Below are 24,372 nucleotides of genomic sequence, written 5' to 3'. Positions count from 1 at the left end.
TAGTCTGAGGGCCAGGGACGGTCCCAGAGGCAGGCGCTGGCCTCTGGCAACGACGCTCTTTGTAGGGAGGGAGGTTGCCCTAAGTGGGGACGATGAGAGTGAACTCTTCATCAAATCCCGGCTGGCGGGTCTCCCTAGTGACCCCTGATCCTAAGGCTGGCCCAGGAGGTGGCAGGACTGGCAGCTCCAGGCTGGCCATGGCACCCCCCACCCTCTCGCTGATTTTTTATTTTATTTTATTTTTGAGACGGCTCTGTCGCCCAGGCTGGAGTGCAGTGGCGCGATCTCAGTTCACTGCAACCTCGGCCTCCCGGGTTCAAGCGATTCTCCTGCCTCAGCCTCCCAAAGTAGCTGGGACTACAGGCGCATGCTACCACGCCCAGCTAATTTTTGTTTTTTTGGAAGAGACGGTTTCACCATGGATGGTTGCGATCTCCTGACCTCGTGATCCGCCCGCCTCGGCCTCCCAAAGTTCTGGGATTACAGGCGTGAGCCGTCTCGCCCGACCCTTCTTGCTGATTTTTGAGGTTGATGGCCTGGATGTGCCAAGGGCAGGCCCTGCATGCTAGAGAGTGTGGAGGCATAAGGTGACTGGACCCCTCCAGAAGTTCTCAGTGGGGCACAGGGGCTGCTGCTGCCAATGAAACTCAACAAAAAATGTAAAACCTCAGCACCAGGACCGGCGTGAAAGCTTCGTGTGCATCATCTCCCTGGGTTTTGCATGCCCGGCTTGCAGATCAGGACATGGGACTAGGGGCTCAGGGATTTGCTAGGGTCTCACAGAAATCTCAGCAGAATGGAGATTCGTGCTGCCACAGACGACCCAGGGCTATAGGAATGCAGAGGCCAGAGCATCCTGGCCTGGCTGGTCCTGCTGGGTGTAAGCCTGTGGCGTGGGCTTCAGAATAATGTGTTCCCACAGAGCCCTGCAGGACCCGGTGGGGAACTTGGTACACTGCTATGAGACAGCCCTGCATGGACATTGAAACAACCCCCTTCATGTTAGCAGGGGCCCTTCCTGCTCCTGCCCCGCAGTCACTCCAGGGCCCCAGGCAGAGCCCCTCACAAGAACTCAGCACCATGGCCCTCCAGGTTAGTCTGTAGGGCTGCTCAGAGCTGTGCATGGTAAAGAAAGGTGCCCAAGTCTGCGGAGGAGCAAGGTGTGTTTGGGCTCTGGGGACCCCAGCTCTCCACTTAGGGGTCAGCATTTTGCAAAGTTGCTCCATCCCTGCTTTGGCCGCCCGGTGAGTTGCTGCCGACACCTAAAGCAGACACCTGGCCTGGTACAAGTGTACCTGCTGGGCATAGTGCATGCCCCCTTCCTGCCATGGGCCAAGAGGTTTGTTCTGTATGGCAATGGGCAGCACAGGTGCTCAGGTGTGTCTGTGGGGAGGCACCTGCAGGCTGCCCCAGTCTAAGAGATTTCTAGCCTCAATTTAGGCCATTTATGGAATCACCCTCGCCTCCCCACCACACTGAGGACCAAGCACTTCCCTGGTGTCCCTGGGCTCAACTTTGCCTGGAAGTGTGGTCACCACTCCCTGGGGGAGCAGGAAGGAGTGGGGACTTGGGAGGAGAAGCCACAGGAGGCAATGGATGACGGAGGGCTGAGCTGCAGCCAGGGAGGGAGGTGCTGGAGGCATCAGCCAGCTGGGGCAGGAGGAGAGGGAAGGGGAGGGAGCAGCCAGGAGAGGCCTGGAGGTGATGTTAGCCTGGCCCAGGTGGCTGTAGGTGGGCCTGGAGCCCCACCAGGAGAAGTCTGGAGCCCCTGGGGGATAGGGGCGCTGGTCCCACCTGCGGCTGGCAGGGTCTCTACACCCACAGGTCTCAACTTGTCCTTCCCAAGATGGGCAGAGGCACCTTGGGTCAGTGCTGGCAGGCACCAATGCCCATGGAGTCCCAGGGATGGTTGAGGAGTGGGGAGGACGTGGCTCAGGTCAGCCAGTTGGACCCAAGCCCTGCAGGGCATGGGCCATGCCCCCTTCTGTAGGGCAGGTCCCCCACAGGGTGTGGCATCTCCGGGGAGCTTTCTGTGGGCACAGGCTGCTGCAGGAGGCTCCTGCCCAGTCCTGCCCTTCTCCGGAGCCAGGACCTGTCCAATATGCACCAATGAAGGCTAGGAGAGAGTGGGCAGACATCTCCAGCCTCCTTCCATGGGGAGCCCAGTCCCCCTACCCTACTCTGGGAGGACCTCTCTATGCCACTCCGGGACCCCCAGGGTGCATCCCATTCCTGCCCCATCTTCTGGGCACCTGGCCTTGCATTCTCCCTGAGTCGTTCACCCTGTCTCCTTTTCCTCATGATGGCCCACCCGAGCCCACCCCAGGCAGGGGCTCCCAGGGAAGGGATGACCTGAATGCAGAAGGGCTTCCCCGGTTTTGGGTGGAAGGCCAGGACAGGCTTGTCTTCTGCTGCCTGGATTTCCTGAGTTTTCTTGCCCCAGCTGCCACGGCCTCAGCTTCCCTGGCTGTGAACGGGGCTGGCGGTGCTGCCTCTTGGGACACGTGGAGGACGGAATAGGACTAAAGGATTCCTGGTTGTGCTTGGGAAAGGCTACTGGGCTGACTCCCCACCCCCAGGATCTCTGAGAGTATCTAAGGCTGGCCCCGAAGAGACCTCCAGAAGATAGCTTCCTGGCCTTCCTGTGCCCACTGGGCCCCAACTTCCTTCCTCTGGACTCAGGATCCACAAACTCCTCATGGCCACACACACACGACTTCTTGGGGTGTCTGAGTCTCAGCACAGCCTCAAGGAGCACCCCTCACACACCCAGGGAGGGAAGGTTGGTGAGGCCCTGGCAGCTGCAGAGCCTCTTTCCCACACTTCCAGGCTGACCGGGCCCTGATCCCCCCAACTTGGCCACTGACGCCCTGCCCCTCCCACCTTGGGCCTCCTGTCACTGGGTGGACTGCCTGCAGCCCCCAGGTCCCCTGTCCCAGCATTCTGGGCAGGAGGCTGCCCTGCCTCCACTCCATCAGAATCCTCCCGCAGCGCAGTCCCCATCTTCACAGCCCTGAGGGGTGGTGGGTTCTAGGTCTGTGGGGTGGCCCGGGTTAGGGCTGGAGAGCTGTGACCAGCTCAGCATGCGCCCAGTGCCCCGGGGCCTTGGCTCCCCTGCACCAAGAGGCCTGGTTTTGTGCCGGCACCAGGGGGAGTCCTGTGGGGCCTCTCCTTGAAGCCACCCTGGATTCTAGTCCTGTCACTTATCCTCCCTGAGCCTGTTTCCTGGGCTATAAAATCGGGGGTGATGGTACTTGCCTCTTGGGTGGTTGGGGTGTGCCATGGAGGATGCATGCAAAGGCCTGCGCAGCAGCGGGCTGGGCTAAGGAGTGCCCAGGAAGTGCCAGGAATATGAACATCAGCTCCAAATCAGCAAGAGCCTCCAACCCCTCGGCCTTGCTCACAGAGAGACGGGGCTTAGGGGAGACAGGGCCTGCCCAGTCTCAGCCGGTCAGTAGCAGAGTCTCACTCAGAACCTGGGTGGAGCTTTGGCCGCCCAGGCTGGCCAGCCACGGGCACCAGGCCAGGCCTCTTGGGGGCCTTCCAAAAAGTTTGATACTCAGGAAAACACTCTCCAGAATACAAAAAGGCAGCGGCACAATCAAAATGCATGGAGATGTAATTAAATGTTTACATAACCTAATATCCGCCTTATTTTTAAATTTAAAATAAGATAATTCTATTTGTGAACAATTGGTGGGGTACATTTTTTTTGTCACTTTACAAGGTTTTCCCAGCATGCTGATGACCCCAGACAACTCAGACAACTATAAATTAAATGAATTTCCTATGGCCCCAAATTTCCAAAAGCAAGGGAGTAAATTTTCCTTTCAAACACTTTTACAAGAGGAAAACAAGTTTATGAAAGAGGCTGTGGCTGCAGATTCAAGGCACTCGCTGTGGGTGTCTGGGGGTGGCCTCCAAAATTGAAAGGACCAGAACCTCTGAAGCGAAGCTGGATAGGCCCTGCCTGGTCCTGCTACGGTTCTGGGACTGCCTTTCTTCCCTGAGGCCTGGGGTAGAAGAGCAGGTCCTCCTCTCATGAATTGTAGGGGTGCTGCTATCTGGGAGGGTTTCCTGGAGGAGGTGGGTCTGTGGGGCCTGGGAGCACCTCCAGGACTCTGGGGCATGGGGGTAGTATGGGTGGGCACTTTGAGGCCTGCCTGCCTCCCCTGAGCTCCCACTGCAGAGTCCAGAGGGCAGGAAGTGCAGGGGCTGGGTGCTGGTGGAGGCATCAGTGCACAGATGCCACAAAGCTGCCTCTCCAGGGTTCTGCCAGCTCCCCGCCTAGCCCTGGTGGTACAGGTGTCCAGCTCCAACAGGACCACTGGGGGCATGGTCTGTCCTGCCCTTGGTCATTGCTGTACTCTCCAGGGCCTCTCTGGACCCTCCTCCCAGGTGTAGAACCTTGAGGACTAGGGCCTGGCCACTGGGTCAGGCTGTGCAGGGGTCTCTGTCCAGACATAGGGCGCCTGGCCACGGTGGGGGGACCCCAACACAGGCAGGACCTCAGGCTGCGCTGCCTCTAGGAGGCAGTGGAGTTGGGCGGGCCCTGGTGGCCATTAGGGGCAACAACAGGACTCCTGAAGATAAGCAGGAGCTGCGGTGGGGGGTGGGGCAGGGCCTGGACCACAGGACGGGAGGGGACGGTCCCTGCCTCAGACCCGCTCCCTGGCCCAGCAAGGACACCCACCACTTCTGAGCCTCCCTGCATTCTCGCCCCAGGTCTCCCCAGAGCCACCTGCCCCTTTGTTCATGGCCTCCTTATCGCCACTCGGCCCAGGAACCAGCACAGCCAGTGTGGGTGAGGAGCTTGCCGCCTGAGGAAGGGCCACTGGACAGATGAGCAGCAGGGGACCCGCCACAGTGCAGGTGGGTGAGGGCCTCGGGAGACGTCTTAGCCTGCAGTGGGCAGGGCAGGACAGGGTGGGGTTTCTCCCTTCTCCCCCACCTCGTCCCACCTCCCCAAGATCAGGTGTGGCAATGGTCTCTCTGCCCCAGGCTTCCTCCTGAGCCCCTTGGACACAGCAAGCTCTGGGGATCCTCCCAGCCCTGTGCATAGCCCGGGCAGTGCAGGCAGGCCTGGCCCAGGCAGCCCCAGCCTTTCTCCAGCTGCTGGGACTAGGAACCCGGGTGCTCAGGGGTGGGGACATCCCTGCCTCCGCAGCAGCCTTCCCTGGAAATGGTCTCCAGACACCATCCAGGCACCATCGGCCATGGCCAGTGCTTCCTGGAGCACCTCCCATCACAGGAACTTCTGTGTCTGCCTCTTGGAGACCCTCCTACATGCCCACAACCCAGTTCTATCACTTACAGACCGTATTGAGCCTCAGTTTCCCCATCTACAACACGGCGATGCTGCTCCCTCGAAGGGCTGTTGTGGGGAGAGGAGACAGCCCTGCTCAGGAAACAACAGCAGTGATGGTGATGGTGGGGAAACTGAGGCTCACAGGGGATGACCCCACAGCCAGATCCCATGGCACTCTCCTGCTTCCAACCCAGAGACTGCAGTCCCCAGCCCTATCTGTGGGTGGGTGACAAGTCTTCCCTTCTAGAGCCTTCCAGAGCTGGTTCTGCCTTGGCCCAGCCCCTCTCACCCCCAGGTCCTGGCTCTGCCCTTGGGGTGGGAATAGCCCCATGGGTGGGTGGTGACCACATGTCCTGCCTTTAGTATGGAAAGTCCCGCAGCCCAGGAAACCTCTCATTCCTGGGGGAACAAGACAGTTGGTCACCCTTTTTGGGAGGATCCTGCAGCCCCAGGCTTTCCTGCAGGGCAGCTCTGCTGCACAAGGCAGGCCAAGGCTGGCCTGGAGGGCTGCCAGGGACACAGGCCACATCCAGACCTCTGAGGGGAGGACTCTTCTTCTTGGTGTCTGCTCCCTCTGCCACTGCTGACCTGGCGGACGAGGAGGACCCCCTTGCCTTAGCCCAGAAGGCAGCCACCACGGGTGTCTGTGAGGAGCCAAGGGATGCAGTGCAGCTTCGTGCAGCACAGCTGTCCACTGGGGTGGGTGTGGGGGCAGGCAGCCCATCTCAGAGTCCCCCAGTGTCCCTTCTCCTCTGCTCCCAAATAACTCAGCACTGCTCAGACGGGGCCCCACATTCCAAAACACTTTCTCCCTTGGCAGAAAGAAAGCACCCCTAGTATCTGCCCACCCACCAGTGCCCACCTCCAAAGGACAGGGTACCCGAGGCCCGTGGGCACAGGCCCATTATCGAGGCAACCCGGGCTGCGGCCATCCTTCCGAGTTCTCTCCAGGACACTCCAGAAGGCAGCCGCTCTGGGTGTGAGTAGCACAGCCCTGCAACCAGGGCCACCAGGTGGGGCAGGCCCCAAGTCGGGGTGGCCATGAGCACTAACCCTGCCCCCCACAGGCCAGGGGGCTGAGCTGAAGACGCCTGCGAGAAGAGGAGCTGGGCAGGTAGATGGGCAGGTGGGGACGGGCATCGCGGGGGCAGAGCCCTGGAAGGTGGGAAGGAGCCTGCAGGAAGCAGGGGGTGGCCACCGCTCCTGAGGGCTGGCAGGAGCCAAGTCCCGCCCTTCAATTGTCCTAAGAGTCCAGGAGCCTCCAGCTTCTTAGAGGAGAATGCATATTAGCACCAACACCATCGCTTTCCAGACAGAGAAAAAAGATCCGCATTCACGGAAGAAAGGAGAGCGTGTGCAATCCTTAAATAGATTTATGGAAATGGCTTCAAATTACAGCATTTAGAAAATAAATATAATCTCAGTACATAATATTTCTTCCATTATATACTCTCCCCCCGACAGAAGCCGTTTCCATGCATGTGTACTCCACCGGTAAATAGTAATTAGATTTTATCCTAGAAAAGAAGCAGTAGGTGTGTCATCTCCAAAAATAAAACTGCAATCGTCATTGCAATGTGAAGCCTGAGATTTAAGCCTGAGGAGGTGTCTGCTGGGGCCACTCAGCTGCGGCAGCTTGGGTCCCAGGCCACTTTGGGGTCTGAGGAATTGGGCCAGGGTTCCAGAGGGTGCAGAGGGAAGGGGAAGTGGTGGCCGAGCTGGCGGCCCCAGGCGTCCTGGCTGACTGATAAGCCCAGCCCAAGGCCCCGAGCAACGTCTGCCTGCGGTGTCAGTGCCTGGTCAGACCCCCACGCCATCAGCAGGGGGACAGTGGTGAGCAGACACCAGGAGCACCCTGCCCGCTTAGAGGACCACTAGGTCAGCTTCCCGCATCTCCCCACTCCAAGAAGAAATGAGATGCATGTTGTCAAGTCCTGAGGAAGGATGGTGAGGGGTGAGGGCTGGGGAACGAGGTGGGCAGCTGTTGGGGAGAATGGGCAGCCTGCATTTTGGGTTTGGGAGGCACATGGGGAGCCCTGCTGTGCCGCAGAGGCTGTGGAGTGGCCCTTGCTCTGGCTTCCAGATTCACCACAACAGCAGAGGCGGCAGAGTGGCCTCACTCTTGTACAGCTCTGTCACCCACCCCGATTCCCACAGCCCCAGCGGAGCTCCGAGGGACCAGTGGGAGGGCCCAGCCCTTCTCCGCCAGGCACCCTGCCCTGAGGCAGCTACCAGGCTCCTCCGGGTCCCCTGCTGGGCAAAGCTGACCTCCTGTTGGCCCCTGAAGCTGGCCCGGGGTCCCTGCGGGGAGGCCAGGATGGGCGAGACAGAGGCTCTGGATGTTCTAGAGGTCTGGGCGGCCCTGCAGCAGCAGGGGCAGCAGCCTCATGAGACTCAGTGAGATCGCCTGCAGCGTGGCCCCACCTTCCTGGGGGTTCCTGGCCCGGGTGGGTTGGGGCTGCCCCTGGCACCACGTCACAGGCCGGCCTTGTCGCTGTAGAAGGGTGTGACGTGGAACATGTAGCAGTGGGTGCACACTCGGACTGGCTTCACCTGCCCGTAGCGGGGCAGTGGTGCTGAGTGCGAGGAGCAGCGCGAGCAGAAGATCTGGAATGGGGTTGGGGCAGTGAGGGTCTGCAGCAGGCCAGCCCCACCCACGCTGACTCCTCACCCTCCCACACACCTGCCCACCCAGCTCAGGCCGCGTTGGTGGGTGGGGACTGCCCAGCCCTGGGTGCCAGGGGTTGTGACTTTCAGGAGGCTGGGCTCTATGAGGGGCCCACATCCTGCACCAAGGCTGCTGCAGCCTCCTGTTCACACTCACTGTCCCCTCCCTGTGGCTGGCTCTGCAGCAGCTGGGACTGGACATGGGCACCATCCAGGTCCCCGTGGTCAAATGCCTAGAGTCAGAGCAGGGCCCAGGACCTCCAGGAGCCTCTGCACAAGACCCCACAAGCCTCGCCAGCCGCCTTGGGCATCGGTCTTGACTTCCAGACCTCAGGCTGTGTCCGTGGAAGCCCTTGGATGCTGGGGGACCCTCCGTGCGTGCGGCCGCACCCACCTTCCCACAGCTGCGGCAGTGGTGCTTCCGGCGGATGACGGTGAAGGGCGCTTTGCATGCCATGCAGAAGCCACAGGCCTCATCTGGCACCCACTCCGGGGGGTCTGTCACAACAACAGCAGCGTCACATCAGCAATGGCAGGGGCAGGTGGGCTGGGCCGGGACCCTCAACCCGCCCTGGGCCCTCCTTCCCAGACTGCCAAGCTGCCTGGCCTCCAGCCAGCCTCCCAGGGGTGGTCTCCCAGCTCCCACATGCCCAGACCGGGTGGCCTGCAGCCCCTCCCCCAGGAGGAAGGCTCCCCTGGCTGCTACAGCCCTCACTGGTGTCTAGTGCAGTGTCCTGGCCCAGAGTCTCCCACACACCTTCGAAGTCCCCGTCGCGGGTCTTGGCTGCCAGTTCAGAGGATGACAGGGTCTCCTGGCACAGGGCACAGTCCTCCAAGGCCGCACTCCGTAGAGTCTGGGTGACTGGTGGAGAAGGAGGGGTCGTCGGGGTGTGGTGAGGGAGGCGGGGAATCGATGCCGGGTCACCTGCACCTGCTGGGCACAGCTGGGGGCTTCCAGCAGTGGGGCAGCTCCCCAAGCCCACTGGCAGTCTCATGGCAGGTGGCACCACAGCAGGGTGGGCGCTGATCCTGGCTGGGGGTCTTCCTGAGCAGGGGCCTCTCCTTTGCATAGCATGGGGGCCCAGAAGCCTGTGGCTGCTGCCCCTGATAGGGGCATCCAGCCCTGGGGCCCCTGCATGGCACATGTGTGGCCAGGACTCCAGCTCACAACCTCTGTGTGCAAAACAGGGCGTCACCTGCCGTCTCTGAATCATGATTTCCAGAAGGCAGCCCTGCCAACCTCCCTGGTAGAATGCAGCCTGGCGGTGTGGATGCTGCAAGGCAGAGCTGGCTCGGCACACGGGCCCCTCCCTGCTGGCAAGGGTATGCCCTGCTGGGCCAGGGCTCCAGGACCAGGCGGGCTGCCCCATGTGCCCGGACACCCACGAGCAGAAGCCCCTGTGGTGAGGGGCGGCTCTGCTGGAAAAGTGCCTCCGCTCAGCACCAGAGCACCGGGCATGGCGAGCAGGGGCTTAGCCCCCTTTCCTGCCCTGGATCCCTCCCTGTGCCTAACCAGTCCCTGCCCTGACGCCTTCTCCCTCCTAGATAATGTGTGCACTGTGTGAGTGGGAGCGTATGTGCACATGTGTGCGTGGGTGTGCATGGGTGTGTGTGCATGGGCGTGGGTATGCATGAGTACATGTGCACATGTGAGGGGGAGCGTATGTGCACATCTGTGCGTGTGTGGGTGTGTACATGAGTACATGTGTGCACGTGTGAGTGGGAGCATATGTGCCCATGTGTGCGTGTGTGTGGGTGTGTGTGCATGGGTGTGGGTATACATGAGTACGTGTGCACGTGTGAGTGGGAGCGCATGTGCACATGTGTGCGTGGGTGTGCATGGGTGTGTGTGCATGGGCATGGGTATGCATGAGTACATGTGAGTGGGAGCATGTGTGCACATCTGTGCCTGTGTGTGTGTGGGTGTGTGCATGAGTACATGTGTGCACATGTGGGTGGGAGCGTATGTGCACATGTGTGCGTGTGTGCATGTGGGTATGTGTGTGCATGGGTGTGGGTATGCATGAGTACATGTGTGCACGTGTGAGTGGAAGCGTATGTGCACATGGGTGTACGTGTGTGTGCATGGTGTGGGTATGCATGAGTACATGTGTGCACGTGCCTGTGTGTGAATGTGACTGTGAGAGCCGCCTGTGTGCTTGTGCTGTGTCAGCGTGTGTGACACCTCAGCAGCTCATGGGCAGCAGTGGACTCCTTTCCACCCCCATAGGGAGGTGGGTTCGGGGAGGGCTGCCTTGAGCTGCTCTGAGAGGCAGCATTCGGTAGAAGTGACGCGGCACCACAGCTGAGTCTCATCCTCAAGAGGGAGGGTTTGGGCTCTCCCAGCCTCCATCAGAGCCAGAAGTGAAGTCACCTTGCTGCCACACGTGCAGGGGACAGTAGCCAGGGCTGTGGGCACGAGCCAGGGGCCCTTGCCCATCTGCTCATTTGCAGGGGTGGAGTGTCTTCCTGGGCAGGCAGCCCATCTGGGCACTTCCTGGGCCTGCTGCTGTGCCCCTTGGCTTCCCAAGCAGGCAGGGCAGCCTGGCACATTTGGAGTGCGGAGGTCATGGGACCCTGGGCTCAATGATTGCTTGCCCAGGGCCAGAAGGTATAGATTTCTGAGCACCCCCTCCCTGTGGGCAGGGACATGGCCACCAGTGCAGGCCTCAGAGACCGTCCTGAGTGGGCACTCACCCTTCCTCAACTTTTCCTTGTCGTCTGTTTCGGGCTTGGTGGCCATGACCTCAAACAGTGTTTTAAGAATACTTCTCAGGTCACTGGCATAGTTCGTCTGTAGCTGGTCAGCCACACCTGAGGGAGGAAGACCACAGTAACAGCAACAGAAGGACGGATGGAAGGAACTGTGGAGGTTGGTGCTGCAGGCTGGGCGGACCCAGCCAGAGCTCACAGCCCAGGCCAGTGTGTTCTCAGATCAGCCAGGGAAGGAGGCGGCCCACCCCCTTGGGGCAGGATTCCCTTGACAAGAATAAACACTCGGGAGTCAAAAGAGAGCAGGGGAAGGGAGAGGACCAGACAGACAGCCCTGCCACAGTTGGTCTGCCACTGACATTCACGCCTTTTATGCACAGGTCACAGCCATCACCACTAAGCTGGCCGGGCCATGCACTAAGGGACACTTACAGAGCCCCTGCACTGTGCCCACCCCCAGGCCAGTGCTTGTGACTGTCACAGCCACTCAGGCATCCAGATGTGTCTACCTGCAAAGCATGTCCTCCTCCCGCAGGCACAGCCCCCAAGCAGCCTACGTGGTTGGGAGCCCAGGGTGGACCCTGTCCAGAGGTGGTGCCTAGTGCCTGGCTCTTCTGCCCCTCACCCCACTGCCCCCGCCACCACTCCCTGGAGGAAAATGCCTCCCACCCTCACCTGCAGATCCCCTCCTCCTCCTGCCTGTGTGGGGTCAGTCCAGCCTTCTCCATGAACAGGAGTGCTTGCTCCTTAGGGGCAGAGTGGGCTGCCGTTCACAGGAAAGTGAGGGGGAGGCTGTGCACGCCCCGCCTGACCTCCCCTAAAGTGCAGCCCTTGTGTCCTCAAGCCATACACCGGTCCCAGGCCCCGACACGGCACCTGAAATGCAGACGAACAGGCGGTGGATGAGGTCGTGGCTGCCGTGGAACCTGGACCGGATCTTCTCTCTTGTGGCCTGTGGAGCGACATGCGTGGCTGCTGGGGCCACCTCTGGCCCCGTCTTGTCTGAGGAGCAGGACCCAGCCGCGGAGCTGCTGCATGGAGAAGGAGACACCAGCATGTGGGGTGGGGCACGGTGAGGGGCTGTGGAGCCTGAAGGTCACTGGTCAAGACAAAAGTCTGTGTCCTCGCAGACACCCACCCCACAGGCGTATATCTGTTGCCCAGATACACAACTTCCCTATAACTTCACCTAAAACGTCCTCAGTGTAACACGCTCACCACGTACGCCAGGTGGTGCAACAGGGCTCTGAGCCAGTCCCAGGCCTGTTCTGGGTCTTTGATTTCTGCTGGGCCTCCTGGAATTGACAGCTGGTGGCGACTCACCCACGGAGGCTGCACTCCTGGCTTAATATCAACCGGCTTCCCCTATGGAAACGTCAACTCACCTTTCACACCTTTTCTAACGGCCTGAGTGTCAGGCAACCCCCACAAATATCTCTTCTCACCCTAGCCTCTGAAACCTGTGAACATGACCTCCTTTGGAAAAGGGGTCTCAGCAGGAGTAATTAAGTGAAGCATCTGGAGATGAAGAGATTGTCCTGAATGATCCGGATGGGCCATAAGTCCAATGACAAGAGTCTTTATAGGAGGCAGAAGAGGACACAGACACACAGGGCAGGAGAGCCCATGTGACCACAGAGGCCGAGACCGGAGACGCGGCCCCAACCCAAGGAACACCTGGAGTCCCCAGAAGCTGGGAGAGGTGGGAGGAGCCTGCCCTGGAGCCTGCGGATGGAGGGAGGCTCTGCCAGAGTTTGCACTTCTGGCCTCCAACTGTGAGACAGTTTCTAGGGCTCAGGCCAGTCTGTGGTGACAGCAGCCTCAAGAAACGAATACAGGATCCCCCGCCCCCACCTACACTTCCCGTCTCCATCTTCCCAGCAGCTGCGTCCTCAGCTTTTACCAGATTTGCCGTTCAGGGGTTCCATGGTGACCCTATAAATCATTCACAGCTGGGCCTGTACTAACTTAGGGGGTTCACCTCGCCCAACTCTAGGGGTGCACCCACTGACCCTCTCATTTTAAAATAATTTATCTCCTATCATATCTTTTTGTCCCATTTTCTGGGAAATTTCCCCCAACTCGTTCTTCTAATTTTGCTCTTGACTTTTAAATTCCTGCTATCAAGTTTTAAATTTACTGCTGTTAACTGTTGTTTCAGGGATGCAAAATCTTTTCTCTACCTAGAAATATTCGGATAATTTTTTTCGGTTGCCATTGGCATCCTGCGCAGCCTCTTTTGGAGGGCTTGGCTCATTTATCTGGCCGTGTCTCATGCCGAGCCTTGCCCCAAATGTGACCTGCGCAAAAATAAGAAGAGTGTGGGTGGAACAACAGGAGCCTTCACCTTGCGGGTGGGAGTGTCAGCTGGTGCAGGCACTTCAGAAAAAATGTTCGCACCATTTCAGTAAAACCAGGGCTGTCTACACTCCGGAGCCCGGTGGCCTCTGTTGCTGGCACACACTGGAAACGTGCGTCTGAGTCTGTCTGCAGAGATGCATGGTCTTAGGCGCAGTGCTGGGGTTTCCAGTGAAACGCAGGACAGGATCGCCGGCAACGGAATGGAAGACCCATCGTGATCTAATCATTCACCGGCAGAGGCCACGGAGGCGGAGGCCAGCCAGCCACGGCCCCGCCAACGTGCGCGAATCCCGCATGGCGTGAGTGCTTTCACACACCGTGGGAAACACGCAGAACTGCCTGGTATCTAATTTAGGGACACAGCCTCGTGACGTAAACCCTGCAGAAGCACACAGGCATGACACACGTGAGAATTCAGGGTAGCGAGCTGCGGCAGATGCGGGGAGGAGGCTGGAAGAGTACCCGGAGCTGCTCGGGGCCCCCTCCTTCATGGGGATGTGCTAACAAGCTGAATATTGACCGGAACGTGGGGGCACAGTGGGAGGCTTGGGGGGCCTGGGTCCATGGGACGGAACCCTCTGCTGGGACCCCAACAATGCTCCATGGCTCTCCCCTCCCAGGTGGTCCAGGTTCCACAGACGAAGCCCCTGCCTTCAGCTTGGGGGTGTGGGCCTTGCTGCCCTCTGCCCTGGGAGCTGAGTAAGGGAGGGGCCTTCACTGTCCAGGATGTCAGCTTCCACTCAGTACCCCCAGCCTCATCAGAGCCTTACCCAAAGGAACTGAAATTTGGAACTCAGATACTTGCACACCCACGTTCATAACAGCCAAGAGATGGCAGCAACCCAGGTGTCTGTTGGCAGAGGCGTGGGTAAACCAAATGTGGTCCATCCATACAACAGAATATTATTCAGCCTTAAAAAGGAAGGAAATTCGGATCTAGGCTACAGCATGGATGAATGTTGGCAAGATCATGCTGAGTGAAATAACCCAGCTACCAAAGGATGAGTCCTGCGTGAGTCCCTGACACGAGGTCCTGAGAGCCATCACGTTCATACAGACAGGAAGTAGAACGGTGGGTGCCAGGGTGGGCAGAGGTTGGGGAGTAGGGGGGAGCGAGTGATGGGGAAACAGTTTCAGTTTGGGAAGATGAGGACATTCCGGAGATGATGATGGTGACGGTTGCACAGCACCGAGTGTGTTCAATGCCATGAAATTGTATGCTTAGGAAAGGCTAAATAGTAAACTTTATGCTACATATATTTTACAAAAAATTAAAAACATGAAAAAAAAAGAATTGGGGCAGGGAGAGAGCAGAGGAAAGGGAACGGAGGCGGCACGTACGTGGCAGAAGGCCGGATTGGCATGGCGCCCGACGCAGAAGGCTCGGGGGTGTTATTACCCACAACTACTGAGCTATGTGCTTTAGAAAGGTGAATTTTGTGGTATGTATGTTATATATAAATAAAGGCTTTGTTTAAAGACCACTTGTGTTTAGATATGGTAGCAATAAAGTGAAAGTGAAATTAAGAAAACAATCCTTAGTCCTTTACAACAGCATAAAAAAGATTAAAATGCTTAGACTAAATTTAACAAAAGAAGTACAAGAATCATACACGGAAAACAACAAAACATTGTTGAAAAATATTAGAAGACCTACATAAATGGGAAGACATCTCGTGTTCGCAGATCGGAAGACAGCACTCCCCAAATCAATCCACAGATTCAACGCAATCTATACGGAAGTGTCGGCTGCCTTTTTTTCTTGCAGAAATTGACAACCTGATCCTAAAATTAATATGGAAATGACTCAAGGGACCCAGAAGAGCCAAAAGAAAAAAAACAAGTTGGAGGACTCACCCTTGTGGTCTGCAATGTGGCATGAGAGAGCAGGAATCAAGGCTGTACGGCACCAGCATAGGACTGACATACAGACCAACGAGACCGAGAGTCCACAAAGAACCCCATACGCTTGTGGGCAGTGGATTCTCAGCAAGGGCGCCAAGACCACCCAACAAGGAAAGGATAGTCTTTTCAACGAATGCTGCCAGAAAACTGGAGACACACATGCAAAAGGACGAAGCTGAACTCTGACCTTATACCACATACAAAAATTCACTCAAAATGAATCAAATATGTAGATGTCAGAGCTAAAACTCTAAGGTTCTTTTTTTTTTTTTTCTTTTTCTTTTTTTGAGATGGTGTCTCACTCTGTCACCCATGCTGGAGTGTAGTGGCACAGTCATGGATCACTGCAGCTTCAACTTCCCTGGGCTCAAGCAAGCCTCCCATCTCAGCCTTCCGAGTAGCTGGGACCACAGGCAGGCACCCGGCTAATTTTTGCATTTTTAGTGGAGAAGGGGTTTCACCATGTCACCCAGGCTGGTCTTGAACTCCTGGGCTCACGCGATCCACCCACCTCGGCCTCCCAAAGTGTGGGATTACAGGCGTGAGCCATGACGCCCAGGCTTAAAATTCTTAAAAGAAAACATTGGAGTAAATATTTGTGGCGTTGGGCTAGGCCACAAAGCATGGGCACCTAAAGCATGGGCAACAAAAGAGAAAACAGATAACTGGACTTCATCAAATTGAAGGCTTTCTGCTGCATAGGACACCACCAAGAAAGTGAAGAGAAAACCCACAGAATAATTTTTGCAAATCATGGGTCTGATAAGGACATTGTATCTGCAATATAGAAAGAACTCTTACAATCCAACAACAAAAAGACAAAAAAAAAAAAAAAAAAAAACAAAGTACTGAACAAATGGAAAATAGATTTGAACAGACATTTTTCCAAAGAAGATATACAAACAGCTAATAAACACATTAACAGATGCCCAACATCCCTGTCAGTCAGGATGTGCCAAAAAAATTACAATTAAATACCATTTGATTTATTAGGATGATGAGAATGTCCCCCTGCCAAAAAAAAAAAAAAAAAACCCAGAAAATATGAAGTTGTGGTGAGGAAGGTGAGGACGTAAAGGAACTGGAATCCTCATCTCTTCCTTGTGGGAATATAAAATGACACAGCCACTTCAGAAAACAGTTGAACGGACAGACAAAATGTGGTCTATCTATATAACAGAATAAGTTTCAGCCATAGAAAGCAACGCAGCATTACACATGCTTCCATGTGGATAAGCATTGAAAACACCATGGCATCATCCCAGCCCTGTGGGAGGCTAAGGCGGGTGGATCACTTGACATCAGGAGTTTGAGACCAGCCTGGCCAACATGGCGAAACCCCGTCTCTACTGAAAATACAAAAATTAGCTGGGCGTGGTGGCACATGCCTGTAATCCCAGCTACCCGGGAGGCTGAGCAGGAGAATTGCTTGAACCCGGGAGGCGGAGGTTGCAGTGCGCTGAGATCGCGCCATTGCACTCTAGGCTGACAACAGAGAGAGATTCCATCTAAAAGAACAAAAACAAAAACACACCCATTGTGCTGACTGAAAGAAGCCAGTCACAAAAGATCACATACTATGGCCGGGCGCAGGGGCTCACGCCTGTAATCCTAGCACTTTGGGAGGCCGAGGCGGGCGGATCACGAGGTCAGGAGATGGAGACCATCCTAGCTAACATGGTGAAACCCCGTCTCTACTAAAAATACAAAAAATTAGCCGGGTGTGGTGGTGGGCACCTGTAGTCCCAGCTACTCGGGAGGCTGAGGCAGAAGAATGGTGTGAACCCGGGAGGTGGAGCTTGCAGTGAGCCGAGATCAAGTCACTGCACTCCAGCCTGGGCGACAGAGCGAGACTCTGACTCAAAAAAAAAAAAAAAAAAAAAAAAAAAAAAAAAAAAAAAAAAAATCACATACTGTATGATTGATTCCATTCACATGAAATGTCTAGAATAGGCATAGGGGCAGAAATGCCACATAGGGGCAGAAGGCAGATCTGTGGTCAGCAACAGCTGAAACGGGAGGGGAACAGGGTGACTGCTAACGGGGAGGGGTTTTCTTTATGGGGTGATGGAAATGTTTTGAATTAGACAGTGATATTGGCTGTACAGCCTCGTGGATGTACCAAAAATTACTGAGCTGTACATCTAACAAACAACAGAAGAGAATGTTTTTCTTGTAATCACCCAGCAAACTCATATGCAAGAAATAGCTCATAAGCTGTTTCTGTTTCGCTGTCCATCGACAGTGGGTTGACTCAATACATTAGGTCATATCCATATGGTGAAAGAATCTGCAGAAGGATAGTTCACTGGAAATGTTAAAATATGAAACGAAAAATGTAGCATTTAAAAAATTAGAGGCCGGGCGCGGTGGCTCACGCCTGTAATCCCAGCACTTTGGGAGGCCGAGGCGGGCGGATCACGAGGTCAGAAGATCGAGACCATCCTGGCCAACATGGTGAAACCCCATCTCTACTAAAAATACAAAAAAAAAAAAAAATTACCCGGGTGTGGTGGCGGGCGCTTGTAATCCCAGCTACTCGGGAGGCTGAGGCAGGAGAATGGCGTGATCCCGGGAGGCGGAGCTTGCAGAGAGCAGAGATCATGCCACTGCACTCCAGCCTGGGCGACAGAACAAGACTTTGTCTCAAAAAAAGAAAAAAAAAAAAAAATTAGAGGCCAGGTGTAGTGGCTCATGCCTATGATCCCAACACTTATTGGGAGGCTGAGGTGGGAGGATTGCTTGAGGCCAGGAGTTCAAGACCAGTCTGGGCAACATGACAAGACCCCTGTCTCTACAAAAAATACAAAAATCAGCCAGGCATGATGGTGTGCACCTGTAGTCCCAGCTACTCTGGAGGCTGAGGTGGGAGGATCGCTTGAGCCCAGGAGTTCAAGGGTACAGTGAGCTATGATGACACCACTGCACTCCACTCCAGCCAGGGCAATGAGCAAGACCCTGTCTCTTAAAATAAATAACTAAAATAATAAAAATAAAACTTGGAGACATCCTTTGTATATAAATGACTCACTGGGGAAGATACTCCAGGTAAGGCATTAATCTTACAGTTACTTGAGTAGTAAGATTCCAGGTACATTATTATTTTCTAAAGTCTCTTCTTGGATCAAGTATTGCTTTTGTGATCAGAAGAGATGCCATTTCAAGAAGAGAGGAAAGTGCCTGCTGGCAGCAGATGGCACCCTCGGGCCCTGCCTGTGGCGAGGAACCTGTTTCCCTGTGAAAGGAGAAGCCCTCGGGAAGCATTCAGTCCCACAGCTCCAGCCCCTGGAACCGCGCCCCGAAGCTGGGAAGGCTGTCTGGACAAGCCTCCTGCTGCTGAAGCGCCCCCCGGAGGTGAGAAATCAGGGGAAGGGCCCTGACATTCAATAGAGGGTTGAGTGAGGCGTAAGAACAATGGCCTCTTCCAGCAGGTTGAGACCGAGGCCAGGCCAAGGCTGGCCGATTGCTCATGGGTGGGTCAGATCACCCACTGCCATCTCACCCCCCGACGTCCTTCACTTACCACAGGAAAGGCCCTCTCCTGCCTCCCTGCCCTGGTGGGCTGGAAGCTCTGGTGGCGCGGGAGGGGGAATGGCTGGACAGAGAGAGCCAAGGAGCCCCGTACGGAGATGTCGCAGGCAGAAAAACCAATGAGGCACTGCCCAAGGGAAGCGGCTGGGCTTGGAAGGCCCAAGGGGATACAAGAGAGCAGAGTGGGGAGGTAGAACCCAGGATTTCACCGAGAGCGTGAGCCTGGGTCCTTCTGGGTCAGCCATTCCTGAGGCCGTGTGGATGGGTGTCTTCCTTTGCTTCCTGCTGCTATAAAGTACCACAGTCAAGGTAATTTAGAATGAACAGACATGTTTTTGGCTCACGGTCTGGAGGCTGGGAAGCCCAAGGTGGAGGGGCCCCATCTGACGAGGGCCTTCTTGCTGTGTCACCGCATGGAGGAAGGCATCGCATGGGCAAGAGAGAGGGGAAGGGGGCCATGCTCACCCTTTATAAGGACCCCACTGCGGCAATAACAAACCCACTCCTGCAATAACATCATCTGCTCAGGAGGGCAAAGCCTTCATGACCGAGTCACCTCTTAAAAGTACCACCTCTCAACGCTGTTGCAGGGGGGATCAAGTTACCAGCACACGAGCTTTAGGGCCACATTCAAGCCACAGCAGGGGCACAGCTTGGATGCCAGTGGCCCAGGAACACTGCCTTTGGAAGGGTGTTGATTCCCTGTGGCCAGTTGCTGAACAGAAAGGGTAGGGTCATGAGGAGGACCCCAGGGGTAGATCAGACGCTATGTGTCCCCTGAAAGCCAAGTCTACTGGGGGAGCCGCACACATTAACAAGACAGAGCCGAGAAGTGAGCTGGTGCCCAGCAGGTCCATCCCTGTGGTGAGGAAGGGAACAGTACGGATGAGATACGGCCACAGTTCAAGACACAGAAAGACAGAGGCTGGAGGAGTGAGGGGCACCTACCCTGCCAACAGCTTCCTGTGTCTCACCACAGAGTGTGAACCCTTGCCACTGACATTCTCAAGTCAGTGGATCAACGTCACTTCAGCACGTTCACCCGGGTGTCTAAAAGTCCAGCCACCTTCCGCAGCTGCTAGACACTCCCGCACCGGCTGCCTGAGTGTTGCTTCCTGCCACTCTCTTACAGAAGGCAGCACAAACTCCCTGCAACAGCCCCACTTCGGTTGGAACTACTGTGAAATGTCATTCTCCGGTAAAGAAAGGCAGTGCAATTCTGAACGATCACGTCGATACCAAAGGCTGACCAGCCTGTGTCTTCAGCTGTGTCACAGTTAGGCCACAGGGCAGGGGCCAAGTTTCCAACGTGCTCCTCTTGAACAGGACACAGGGAGGGTAAATGGCTGATGTCATCACTGGGGTGGGAAAAGCGGTGAGGGGAGCTCTGAGATGTTGGGAACGTGGAACACTCCTGAATTCAGCAATTGGATAGAGCAGAACAGGGAAGTTTACTGAACTTATAATTTTAATTCCAATTACTATGGAAAAGAAAGACCATAGCAAAGCCCAAATGAATCTGATGCAGAAAAGAATTTAGCAAGTGTGTATGCAAACAGAAAGACAGGACTTTGCCACCTTGAACCTCTAGAAGTCTGTGAAAGAAGAGAAGGTCAGCTTTGGAAAAACTAATAGCATCACAGGATGTTTCTCATTGTGACATCAGAATTTTTGAACTCTTGACACCATTTGCAAAGGCTAATGAAGAGAAAAACAGAGTATAGTCCCAGCTACGGGGAGGCAGAGGCGGGAGGATCCCTTGAGCCCAGGAATTCAAGGCTAGCCTGGGTAACATAGCAAGACTCTGTCTCTAAAGAAAAATAAATGAATAAAAAAGAGAAAAACAAAGAACAACAAGAGTGACTGGTAGGCTCCAGAGGCAAGGTTTCATTGTGCTTGGATGTGGGAAAATTGGCAGCTTGGACATTTGCACAATCACATACTAATGAGCCACCTTGGGCCCTGACACAAACGGTCGGCTGGCTGCTGCTTGTAAAAGTCATCCATCCATCTATCCATCCATCCATCCATCCATCCATCCATCCATCCATCACTCACTCATCCATTTATCCATCCATACCTTTACCTATCCATCCATCCACCCATCCATTCATACACCAATCCATGCATCCATCCATCCACATCCATCCATCCACCCACCTACCCACCCACCTATCCATCCACCTATCTAATCATTCATCCATCTGTCCACTCATGTACCCACCCGTCCACCCATCAATTCATCTACCCATCCAATCTTCCACTCATCCACTCACCCATCTACCCACCCACCCATCCATCCATCCATCCATCCATCCATCCATCCATCCATCCATCCACCCACCCACCAACTCACACATCCATTTACCCATCCATACATTTACCCATCCATACATTTACCTATCCATCCATCTACCCATCCATTCATCCACCAATCCATGCATGCATGCATGCATGCATCCATCCATCCATCCATCCATCCATCCATCCACCCACCCACCCATCTAATCATCCATCCATCTATCCACCCATGTACCCACCCATCCACCCACCAATTTGTTTACCCATCCAATCTTCCACTCATCCACCCACCCATTTACCCACCCACCCACCCATTTACCCACCCACCCATCCATTTATCATCCATCCATCCATCCACCCATCCATCCATCCATCCACCCATCCACTTATTCATTTGCCTGCCATCCATCCATCCATCCATCCATCCAACCATCCATCCACCCATCCATCTAACCACCACCATCCATCCATCCATCCACCTGCTCTACAAACATGGACTAAGCACCAACTATGATCCAGGAATCGCATAGTTCAGCCCTTAGGAGCTCATGATTTGATGGCAGAGATCAATAGGTGAACAGTTAATTATCACACACATGGAAAGTGTAACGGAGGAACCATCAAGGATGTTGTTGTGGGAGGTCAGAGGGGAGACTCCTCACTCAGGCTGGAGAGAGTCTGGAGTGCCAGGGAGGGTTCCTGGAAGGTGCAGCATGAGCACAGCTTGAATGAAGGCTGAGAGGTGGGAAGTTCCCACAGACTGTAGGGAACCCCCGGTGATGCTGGGAGAGGCCAGGCAGCGGTCGAGGCTAGGTGGAGGCTCACTGGGAGGGCCTTGTGAGTGTGCCAGGCAGTTCGGACCTTGGCCTGTTGGTCAGTGCCCCCAGAGGATGCTCCACAGATCACAATTCCTGTAGGCTACACTTGAGGGAAAAAGAGTTTGAGGAACAGAGCACAGGTGCTCTCTTTCTTGGAGTCCCAGCATCCACATTCATTGACATCAATCGACAGCTCAGGCTCGCTGTGGAGGACCTGGCCACCTAATACCTGATTCACGCGTGTATGCAGTGGAGGGAGTCAGCCAGCCTGGAAACGAGTGTTCAGAAATGAGACCATTTCCCATCGTGATAAAGGCCGTGTTGCCCAGGCTGGAGCACAGTGGCATGGCCATGGCTCACTGTAACCTCAAGCTCCGGGCCCCACGCGATCCTCCAACCTCAGCCTCCCAAAGTACTGAGATTACAAGTATAAGCCACCATGCCTGGCCTGGGGCTTTGAAGACCATGATGGGGAGGAGGAGCGCGCGATGGGGCACAGTGGTGGACAGCCCAGCTTGCAGAGGAAGCATTTTGGTGGAGATTTCACCAATGAGATGGAGAGGACCTCAGTAACAGGATTCCGAGATGGGGTGAGCACAGCCCCCCAGGAGTCAGAGGTGAAAGACTGGCTGCCTGGTCACACTGGCCACCAGCCCAGGACAATCCCACAGTCCTGGATGCCTCTGGTTCCCCAAAGGAGTTGGAGCCTGCTGGGACATCTTGTCTCCTCTTGTGGTGCCCCACAAAGACCTCCAGGGGACTGAGTCTGCAATGCATAAGGCCTGGCTTTGACTTCCTTTGTGAGTCCTGGAATCAGGGAGGGCTGAGACACCCTTCCAGGAATCAGCTCTGGAACTGTCTGCCAAAGTCACAGCAGCTCGGCTCAGGCCACAGTGGAACCAGCAGCAGGCAGACCCCGCTTCTTGGCAGGTGCCCTCAGAGCCTAGCATGGCAAGGATTTAGCAGGGAGGTGCGAGTGAACTGTTTGGGGTTGAACTGGGGCCCCCCACCAAGCTCATATGTTGAAGTCCTAAACCCCAGTACCTTAAAATGTGACCTTATTTGGAAATAGAGTCATTGTAGGTGTAACTAAAGTTAAGATAAGGTCATACAGGAGTAGGGTAGACCCTAAGCCAACTTGACTGGTATCCTTACCCATGGGGAAAATTTGGGTGCAGGCCCACGCATGGGCAGAACCCCACATGGACTGAAGGCGGGGGCTGGAGTGATGCTTCTGTAAGCCAAGGAACACCCAAGATGGCCAGCAAACCACCCGAGGCTGGAAGGCAGCCTGGGACAGAGTCTCACTTACGGCCCTAGGAGGAACCAGCCCGGCTGACACCTTGATCTCGACTTCTGGCCTCCAGGACTGCAAGACAACAAATGCCCCCGTGATTTAACCCACCTGGCTCACAGTGCTTCGTCACAGCAGCCGGGGGAACTAACGCGTGGCGCTGACCCCACATGGCGCCGACCCCATGGCTGTGAGGCCTGTGCACTGGTGTCAGCCCTAGTAACTTCCAGCAGCAAGTAAGCCAATTTACTCTGAATAGGCTGGAATCTTCCTGCTTCCTTTCCTCTCCAGCCCCTTGCAAAGTCATTCTCTCATGCTTTTCCTGTGTGACTCGTGTTCCCAAGGAAGTTGGTCTTCTCACCACAGCTCCTGATTGCAGCTCCATAGCCCCTGGGTTGAGCACAGGCTAGGACTGAGAAGGAGACAAACGCTGCTCTGTGACCAGGGCATCCTCAGAAGGACCGCTGCCACTGCAGGCCAGAACGAGGGGCAGAACCGAGGGACAGGAAGGAGGGCTGGCCCGGGCCAGGAGGGCAGGCGCCCATCCCGGAAACAGCTCAGCGGGGAAGGAGGGAAATCAAAGCTGGGATCTCAGTGCTGCCCCGCCCTGGTCAGCTGGCCGGGGTCTGCCCAGGCTGCTGTCCCTGTGGTCCCCACAGGCAGGCACTAGCTTGGTCTGCAGGCCTCTCTCCCGGACGTGTCATGTGGTCTCGGCGCATTCTCTTGGATCACCCTCCAACGTCCATGCTCCTCTGGTCCCAGGGTGTGGGTACAGGCCCAGGGGTCCTTCCAGACACTCTGGCCCAGTCACTGCTCCCCCACCCATCTCCAAACCTGCTCCATGCAGGCACTCTAGGGGGTGCAGGGACAGTGGCCTGAGATTTGCTGCTGCAGGACTTCGGTCCCCGTGGGGAGCATGGGGTCAGGGGCCAGAGCAGCGGGGAGAGGACAGCCCTATGTGGGCACTGACTTACTCGCTCTCTCAGGGTGGGCTGCACGGTCCTCACCCCTCAGTTCCTCCCTCCCGGCCCCCAGGCCAGCCCTGCTTCCTGCTAATGAGACCTAAGAGACCTCAGCAGAAGGATGCCAAAAAAGCAGCAGGTCAGAGGTCAGGTCAGAGGTCAGCCCCGAGACCTGCCCTTTGCCGGGGGAGGGGGGGGCATCAGGCATGGAGGATGTCAAGTGCTAAGCTCCACACCGGCCACCACCGCATCTCAGTCTCTTCTCAATCAACAAGAAGTGATGAAATAAACCTCAGCCATTCCAGACGAGAGCGCAGTCCATGGCACCTGGATTTCACCCTGGGGAGACCCTGAGCAGAGAACCCAGTCGTGCTGAGACAGGCATCTGATCCATGGACGCTGCAGGACCCTTACTCAGAATTGCTTATCCACAGCCTAGCTAGCTGATGCAAAGCTGAGACGTGGGCTCTTGGTGGAGCAAATGCGGTCTCCGGTTCACCTATGCCAGGTGGG

At 55.8% G+C, this 24,372-nt stretch overlaps 1 protein-coding gene and 1 long non-coding RNA gene across 2 annotated transcripts in view; one reads left to right on the top strand and one right to left on the bottom strand.

Annotated features, from left to right (window-relative positions):
• Positions 1–3,702: 3,702 nt before the first annotated feature.
• LOC126955587 (uncharacterized) lies at positions 3,703–6,669 on the top strand. Its single transcript, XR_007725979.1, has 4 exons — positions 3,703–4,086; positions 4,726–4,872; positions 6,129–6,422; positions 6,557–6,669. It is a non-coding gene; the product is annotated as an uncharacterized LOC126955587 (long non-coding RNA).
• Positions 6,664–24,372, bottom strand: part of ZFYVE28 (zinc finger FYVE-type containing 28) — a 165,354-nt gene continuing 147,645 nt past the window's right edge. The window contains exons 10-14 of the mRNA XM_050792260.1: positions 11,564–11,718; positions 10,673–10,789; positions 8,733–8,837; positions 8,370–8,473; positions 6,664–7,915 (exon numbers count right to left, since the gene is read on the bottom strand). Of these exons, the coding sequence (XP_050648217.1) occupies positions 7,784–7,915; positions 8,370–8,473; positions 8,733–8,837; positions 10,673–10,789; positions 11,564–11,718 (613 nt within the window). The 3' untranslated portion in view covers positions 6,664–7,783. The remainder of the gene's footprint in view (positions 7,916–8,369; positions 8,474–8,732; positions 8,838–10,672; positions 10,790–11,563; positions 11,719–24,372) is intronic.

The sequence above is a fragment of the Macaca thibetana genome, chromosome 5 (genome assembly GCF_024542745.1).
Source record: "Macaca thibetana thibetana isolate TM-01 chromosome 5, ASM2454274v1, whole genome shotgun sequence".
Lineage (NCBI taxonomy): Eukaryota > Metazoa > Chordata > Mammalia > Primates > Cercopithecidae > Macaca > Macaca thibetana.
This window is presented reverse-complemented; position numbering and strand designations above follow the sequence as displayed.